The following is an 8,856-nucleotide window of genomic DNA, read 5'->3' on the forward strand; positions in this document are numbered from 1 at the left end:
TTTTGGAGTGGCATATGGCACACAGTGGTTAAAGCCGATGCCTTCCAATCATAAGGTCCCCGGTTCGAGTCACTCCAAGATTAATGTATGTCGGTTACGTCCAGTTACAGAGTTGTTGACAATGGACAATTCATAATCATGGACGTTACATATGAATGTAACAGACTGTCTTTGGTCAGCTTGCGACTTTGATAAGCCAATGAGGCTTCTTTGCGAGTTCCTGCTTTCAGGAGGATCTAAAATGCATACATACATATAAACTATAAAGTATGTCTGTTAAAGTTTTGCCTATTAATACCTTGTGTGAGAGTTAATACATGTGTTCAGTGTTGGCAGGATACCCATCATAGTTTTCAAATTCTCCCCGACTGACAATCGGAGATGGGGTGCCGTCCCTTTCAGTTGTCATGGAAATGGTGAACCCTTTTAGTTACCCTCCAGAAAGGTAATACTAATATCTGTTGGAGTCTTGGAAATTATTAATTTTGATAAATTGTTCTTTTTGTTCTTCGTGGATATCACATAATAATTATGTAACAAATATCACCTCCATAAATCATAGTCCTATAACATGATATAATAACTCACTCTCAGTTCTGGCTGTATGTGTAATAAATAAAATGCATGCTAAGGTAATGAATCATTCTCTACACTGCCTGCACTAAAGATGGCAATTATTGAAATCATAAGTTGTTGTTTAACATGGTTTATATCCTTAAATTGAGAGATCTGTAAACTTGACTTGTCAGGTCTATCTTACGTGCCATTTTGTAGTCTATGATGTGTTTTTCTTTGCACTACGTTACCATGGCGGCAGCAATTGTGTTTGGCTTTTTAATATTCTCAACATGACTCATCACGTACTGCCATGAAATTCTAAATGAAAATGCAAATTCATTGTTAACAGTGTACCTACGGTATCTTTTATAAGCCAGAAATAATAACCAATAATACGATTACTGATCAATTGATTACTTTTTAATGACACTTTGATCTTGATAAGAAGAAAAAAACCTTTTCATCAGTTTTTCATGTTTTATGATAAACATTGACATAATAAAGTTGACATATTAATGAATATATAGATTTTGAATTATGTCATGAAAACTCTTTAATTTATGCGCACAATTTGAGACGATTCAATGCATCATTAGATCAGGCAGTGGCTGTCGTGATTCTGATAAAGGATGTGTTTAACATTTTTCTTTGCAGTGTGTTGTTAGAGTGTATCCTGTTTACACCACCCCATCTTTCATTGGTAAATCAGTTCCATATTTAATCAAAAATGAATTTTAAACTGTCGTGCTTTTGCATCTTGGGACTTTTTCTGCAGGAGTTCTTGCCCACGCAGTCTACAAATGAAACGGTGAGGTTTAAACTTACTAAAGATATTTAAACAAAACGTTATCGTATTTTATAACGGAATGGGAAATCTCTTTGAAATTATCATCACTTGTAAACATTTCAAAATAATTCCAAAGTAATATTTCTTTTATATATTTAAGTTCCGGGCTACGACAGTTCTTGTCATGTCATATCACATGCCTTTTTTCTGTGTAAACTTTCGGCTAAAATGGACGCTGTATATTGTTGTATACCTCATCGTTTGTCATTGCTATTAAGAATCATTATTAACCATTGTAGAGAAAATCACGATAGTTGTGACTACATTAATGATTCTTTTTGTTCAAGCATCGAAAGTGATTGGTTTGGAATATCATGTAACGGTTACCGCATATGTAACAGCTGAATGAGTTGAATTTTGGAAATTCCCCGACCTTATTCGAACGATGAAATAATTGGTTGAGTTTCATTTCACACAAAAAAAAGAGGAAAATATTTTTTCAATTCACATTTTACATTTTGCATTTTACATTGAATTATTGGTAATATTAAAATGACTGACAAAGATATGTTAAGGATTGGGTTCAACTCATTAATTTAACAATCATCAACCTTCATTTAATTACAACGTCTATGAAGGAATCGTAAGTTATTTATATCATTGTAGTCGTATTATACTCGATATGTTTAGTAAAATTACCAAACAACCGCAAAAATCTATATTTTTCAAAGCATGAAAAACTGAGATATATAGAAAAACTTGTGGAATTTGCAGTTTCATGAATGCTATTGTTCGGACAAGCAATGAAAGCTGTTCATGCGCTCTATTACTATGGCGGTGACAGGGTTGAGGAGGGGTACGTCGATCCCCGGGGGCAGTTATCTACCCGAATCCGTTTTGTATTTTCTCCTTGTTGCAAAATATTTTGTTTGATAATAATGTTAACATTCAGCCTATTTTGGCCAGAAATATTGCCAATCATAAATTAACATCACGAATTTAAATTACTAAATCTCATTATTTAAAACAATTAAGTGTAGTATGAAAGAAAATATGCTGATATAAAATAATAAATTGTAAACTTCTACTTTAAGAATGATTTGCGAGTCGACGACGACAGTCAACACAGGGAAAGAAGAAGCATTGAGAGTAAGTACCTGTTTCCAAAACTTTTTGTTTTTTGTTTTTGAGTGACATGTAATTTTGCTTGAAAACTGATTGTGTAACTATCCATCCCTACCTCCATCTCTATCCATCTCTATCCATCTCTATATTTCTCTATATCTATATTTTTATATCTATAATCTCTATATCTATCTATATATCTATCTATCTAACTATCTATCAGGAAAATGATGTCATCAGTGCATTTGAGTTGAATTTTTTTTTAAATATAATATTTTAATCATTTATGCTTGGAGGAACATTTCACATGTATCAAGAAAGATGCATAATCAGCATGAAGTTTATAAAAGCCTGTAAATAAAATATTGAAGAGTAAATGCCCTGGTGACATCACATGCATACCACTAAAGGTGATCCATTGTCTGGAATAAGGGAGGTTAAACCAGACAAAATAGGTACCATTTCAATTAACTATATCTCCAATTAGGGACAAGATATTGAGATTAGGCTTTCAACTAACAGTGTAGAATATTATTAAGCATGTGATGACAGTAATTTGGAAATTATAAATCCTTTCAAGCAATGAAACAACGCCCCTACCCAAATATTTATAAAAACGACAGTTGGCGCTCGGCTCACGTAGTGGTGTGGTGGCAATAAGACAAAAACGTTGAATGCAAACGGCATTGCTGGAAAAGTCTCTGGTTCGGGAATTTGACAACATAACCTAGTCGTTGCATTTTCAAAAGGAACGTTCAAACTTGAAGAGGATATAATGGTGTATTTTCCATTTTGAGAAAAAAAAAGGAAAATTTGAAGAGATGAAGGAAAGTATTTTTGTGTGAAATTCTTAGTTATCAAACAAAATATTCTGTTTATATACTGTATAGGTTCCTCTTACTTCTACTACCAAGAGCCTCAGTATCCGAGAGATTGCAAGGAAGTCTATGAACAATGTGATGATCAAACTGAATCTGGTATTTTCATGATACAACCCGACGATGCTCCAGAACCTTTCAACGTCCACTGTAATAATTCAATTGATGGAGGCGGCTGGACAGTAAGTTTAGTTAGGTTGTTAATGTTACCTTGAGATTTGGGTAATCGATTGTTTTTATTGTATTTTAAGGCTCTGAAATAGAAATTTGTTCGAAGTACTTTGGAGAAAAGTCAGTAAAATCATTCAGCAGTTTAATATGAAAACCACCAGCAGACATAGACAAACAAACAACCAAAATGACGAATACTTGTGCATTGTATGAGATTAATAACTATCGCTGAATGATAGCGATAATATGCGATACGAAGAGACATTCTAACTTGTAGACAGCTTTGAGTTCACCCATGTAATGAGTTCACCAATTTAACGATCATCCCTGGATTGTAATGTATATCTCTTGTAAAATGTGACTGTTGATATTTTTAAAATTTACAATGACATGCTTCTCTGGAAAGACTGACAGTCTTTGGTTTGTTTGTTGATTCGTTATTGACCAATATTGCTGTCTGGTCGGTTTCTGATATGCTCGTGTCCCGACTGGAAAGTGTGACACTAGTTACTTTTCTAAATACGATGTAATTCTCTAACCAATTAATGGTTCGTGCCATTTAAAATCGGTTTGGGGTTGTGAAAACTATTTCTGTAACAAGTTGGTGCACAGCCAGTATAATATCCGCGAGAAAGTAAGTTAAGTTTACTCCGACGTACAGGAATTAGTCTGCATCCAGCGAGCGTCTTTATCGCTTTCAACAATTACAAACTTTTAAATCACATAATTAATCATATACCTACAAAGAAAAGAAACAGATCTCTGGAGAGCCAGACCATTTCAGGGACAATCATGTCAACGGATGCCCCTTAATTCCATAATTACTTGTACCCCCTTGTTTTATGTCTTAGGTAATAGCCCAATGAACCCTTCCCGTCAGGCACGCATATACCGCAATACCATTTATAATAATCGGAAACCACTTCACAGCGTGAAATACAAAGACATGACCAATAATCAATAACATCAAAGTCCACAGCTATAAGTGCATTACAATATCGATTTTTTTTTTGTTTAAAATCTAAACAGGTATTCCAACGTCGTATGGATGGCAGTGTCGACTTCTACAGAAATTGGAACGATTATAAAACAGGCTTTGGCTTTTTACATGGGGAATTCTGGCTCGGTAATGATCGAATTTCCTACATCACAAACCAGAAAAACTACGAGATACGTATCGACCTAAATAATGTGAATGGTATTCCTTACTTTGCAAAGTACAATCTCTTTAGAATCAGCGATGAGCAAAGCAAATACAGATTGACGCATCTTGGATCGTATCTTTCGGAGAGCACTGCAGGTCAGTATAGAGGAGACATTCTTTGAGTAGAGTAGTGTACACAGTCGATAGTATACTATGAAAAATCCATTCAGTCTCCAACTTACACTTGGGAATACAAAATCTTCACTATGCTTTGATCACAAACTATTATATGAGATTACGAATCTATTGCGCTTGCTTACAATAGCAACACTTTTCTTTGGTTAATGCGGCTAATAAAGAGGACAAATTTTAGGTGATAGGGTTGGGTCAAAGGTCAAATGCGGTCAGAAAGCAACACTTTTCTTTGGTTATGTGTCATTAAGATAGGAGAGATTCATATGTCAGGGTTGGGGTCAATGGTCAATTGAGGTAAAAAAGCAACATTTTTTTTGGTTAATGTGGCTTTAAAAGAGGACAGATTTAGGTGATAGGGTTGGGTCAAATGTCAATTGCGGTCAGAAAGCAACGCTTCTTTTTGGTTAATGTGGCTTTTAAATAGGAGAGATTTAGGTATAAGGGTTGGGGTCAAAGGTCGATTGCGGTCAGAAAGCAACATTTTCTTTGGTTAATGTGGCCTTAAAATATGACAGATTTAGGTGATAGGTTTGGGTCACAAGTTAACCGAGGTCAAAAATCAAAATGGCCTAAAAAGTGTGCGAAAAAATTGTCGCAAACTCCTCCTAGAGCGTAAGTCCGATCAAATTTAAACTTGTTTGGTAAGTGTCTGACCGTATAAGCTCATGAATGCGCGGTTGATGACGTCATAAGCCAAAGATAAAAAATACGGTACCTTAAAAAGGGTTTTTATCCATTTTCTAATTATCAACATGTGGGAAACTGGCATTAAACAAATGAAAAAAAAGTGCAGATTTTGGTGTGGGCTTCGAGGGCAAAGGTCAATTGAGGTCAAATGTCAATTTGTCCTAAGTTGTTTGTAAATTGTGTCGCGAACTTCATCTTCACCGTATGTCCGAGAAAGGTGCACATGGTGGGTAGGTGCCTGACCATGCAAACCTGTGCCTGGGTGATTGACTACGTAATAGGTCTCACCTCAGAAGTAAACAAATCTAGTAAATCTAGTGTTTCGCCATTCTCTGAGTGTCGGGGCTTTGAACCACTCGATATGTAGAGAATGGTGAGTAAAATACTAGAACATTCCTTTTTGCATGTTGAGTGTTAGTTTGAAAGGACAATGTATGTCAGAGGTGAAATTGGCTCAAATTTGATGACTTACATTAAACTACAGTGATGGTTTGGTTATATCGTTTCCCAAACTTTAAGCTAAACCACACGTTAACAAACTGGTTCCCAGCCTATTAACAAAGATGGCAACCAGATGCATTCTGTAGAAACCCAACAATCACTTCTGTCATTGAGGATGAGAACAGCAACTCCTTGGATTGCCTTATTGTTGTTGTTTGTTTTACAAATGGGTTGAATTGCCTTATTGTTGTTGTTTGTTTTACACATGGGTTGAAATTTAAAGGAGAAAGATGACAAGCACTAATCTTTCAGTCGGTACAACACAACATATAATTTAGTTTTGCACAATGTACTTATCACATTGTAGTGAATAAAGAACAATTTTATGTATCTATATTTCTATATGCAATTACATAAATGTTCGCCTGTAACTTTTTCCAAGGCTACGATTCAATGGCATACCAAAGGAACCAATCTTTCACCACGCCAGATAGAGACAACGATAACGATGGCTCTCACAACAGTGGGCAATACTGTCACGGCGGATGGTGGTATAAGGCGAATTGTTGGGGCGGAGTGTGTACCAACTTAAATGGGCTGTACACAGCAGGAAATACAGATTTTAAAAGTATCTTTTGGGATCGTCTTCTTGGAGGGAACTCTCATATTAAGTTCTCGGAATTGAAAGTTCGACCTCTTTCTTAAAACACCACTCTTGATTGTTACTTTGGATCAGGCAACGAACTTCTTATAAACATTTTCTTATTTACACATTAATGTTAGTCGGTTTTACGTACCGTAGCATTGTAAAGTTAACTTATTAAAATAATGAACTGCTTGCTACTGTTTGTAGAAAGTTCAAACTGACTGTATATGAATTTTTCGTCAGAGGAATAATAGTTAACGTTGTGTACAGACATGAATGATTTAAGCCAACTGCAATTTTTCATATATCTAGTTTCCCATCGTCCTGCACTAATGTCCTCTTAAACAACCCCAATCATATTTTAGCCTATATATTTTTGAATATCTGAATATATGTTTTCTAATATCTCTTAAAATAGTCAGAAAAACAAAAATCGTAATTCATATGATATTTCAATTAAACAAAGAAACTAAACCTTGTTAATATATAAAGATATATAAACTATATATGATTTCTTTCTTCAATTCAAAACAAGGAAGGCAGACCTGCCAGTAATGAACATGTGTAAACTGCATGGAAGAGTTGAGTAATCGATTCTTCTCCGTAGAACAATAAATGTATGCGGGTTATGTACACGTATAGAACTGACGCTTAAAAGCAATTGTGACAGAGCGCCCCTGCGTGTAAACACCAGTACAAGTGTTGCTATAAAGACGTCCACCCCCCCTCCCACCCCTCCTCCTTTCCTCTCCCTCTTGTATTAATCTAAATGAACGTTACACTGAAGCTGTTAAATAGTACCCACTCAACTAACACCGTAGTGTCTATAGTGCAATGTGAGGTAGAAGTTGAAACTATAAGGTAAAATTTGTTAGCAAGTGCCATTGCGTAATTGCTACTGTGTGATTAATGAAATGCTAAATAGTATGTCATTCCCTGTGTATTGCTGTTACTATTTGGTTTTAAAAGTCAACACATGTATATTAATTAGTTAATTAATTAATTAATTGCTTTAAAAAACAGGCTGCAAAATGATACATATAAAGAAAAATTTGTTCCGTATTGTTCCAGTCAGTATCTAGTACTTGTTGCTGTATTTGTTTTTAATGTAAAACAAAGATGTATATGTAACATTTAACTCTTACAGTATGCACAATCTCAACTCGAAACAATACAAAGCAAAACACCTAAGGAAATAAAATATTAACAACTCTTCTATATTTTGACACTATAATTTTATGACGCGGTTAAAGTCTGTAACACTATTGACTTTATCCGTTGATCATTTAATAGGTACTCGCATTCTATATATATGTTGATTGGCAATTTTCATATAAAGGTAAATGATGTTAAAATATAGCCTGCACTGAACTATATCTTTGATCGGTCTTTTGTCTCTGTTTTTCATAGAACATTTTTTCTGTTATGTATAAAGTCCATAAAGATTCACTTGTCAAATGGCTTTATAAAGGTAAAAATATCACTTCCTCATAAGAACATTAACCCAATTCGCACAAACAGGCATTTCATGGAGTTCTACTGAATGAATATTGTAATGAATATTGTATTATGTTGTGGTGTAAGCTTCACAATCCCTTCAGTAAAATTTGGGCAACATTTATAAAGCAAAATATATTGAAAGTTAAAGGAGAATGAAATACAATATTTCATCCGAAGCTCAGTAAACCGCTGCTTATTCTTAAACAAGAGGGGTGTGTGGCCATTGATGTCTCCAGAACATTACACATGGGGTGAGTTGGGCGTGCCATGTTTTGCCAAATAAACAGAAGGAAATACCGACAAGAAGTACGGATAAAACGAAGAGTCCAACGGGGGTAGGGTCCAGTGGTCAGGGTCCAGTGGTCAGGGTCCAGTGGTCATGGGTCCGCTGATTCATTGAAGGTCCCATAGCTAAGGTCATTGCAGGTCCACAAAAATGCTATGGTTTACGGTATTGATGTGCCAAAGAGGGGCTAAACTTTTACTTTGTCATATGAGTGGTCAAGGAAACAGGCAGTGGTTTACAGTCTACATTTATTCCAATCTCCTCTCCTCCCAGCCACCTTCTTTAATCCGTCTTGTTATCTATTTCCCGCTTTTCAGTGGGTTACCTAGGACTGTTGGCACCCAGGGAGGATCTTACCTTTTGTCAATCCAACATGTTTATTGTGTAAGGTGGCTTAGATGCAAAATGGTGCCATCTATGAACTAATTATATGTAAGG

The 8,856-nt window shown here is 35.4% G+C and overlaps 1 protein-coding gene across 1 annotated transcript; it reads left to right on the forward strand.

Moving 5' to 3' along the window:
• Positions 1 to 1,144: 1,144 nt before the first annotated feature.
• On the forward strand, positions 1,145 to 7,709 carry LOC139973289 (fibrinogen-like protein A). The gene is made up of 5 exons (XM_071979854.1): positions 1,145 to 1,366; positions 2,440 to 2,494; positions 3,361 to 3,530; positions 4,549 to 4,819; positions 6,429 to 7,709. Exons 1-5 carry the CDS (start codon positions 1,286 to 1,288, stop codon positions 6,689 to 6,691), a joined length of 840 nt encoding a protein of 279 aa, XP_071835955.1. The 5' UTR covers positions 1,145 to 1,285; the 3' UTR covers positions 6,692 to 7,709.
• The last annotated feature ends 1,147 nt before the right edge of the window (positions 7,710 to 8,856 follow it).

The sequence above is a fragment of the Apostichopus japonicus genome, chromosome 9 (assembly GCF_037975245.1).
Source record: "Apostichopus japonicus isolate 1M-3 chromosome 9, ASM3797524v1, whole genome shotgun sequence".
Classification (NCBI taxonomy): Eukaryota; Metazoa; Echinodermata; class Holothuroidea; order Aspidochirotida; family Stichopodidae; genus Apostichopus; species Apostichopus japonicus.

Coding starts and splice junctions, on each gene's coding strand:
- LOC139973289 (XM_071979854.1), top strand. CDS start 1,286: ATGAATTTTAAACTGTCGTGCTTTTGCATCTTGGGACTTTTTCTGCAG. Junction 1,367..2,439: donor CGCAGTCTACAAATGAAACG/GTGAGGTTTAAA, acceptor TTCTACTTTAAG/AATGATTTGCGAGTCGACGA. Junction 3,531..4,548: donor TTGATGGAGGCGGCTGGACA/GTAAGTTTAGTT, acceptor AAATCTAAACAG/GTATTCCAACGTCGTATGGA.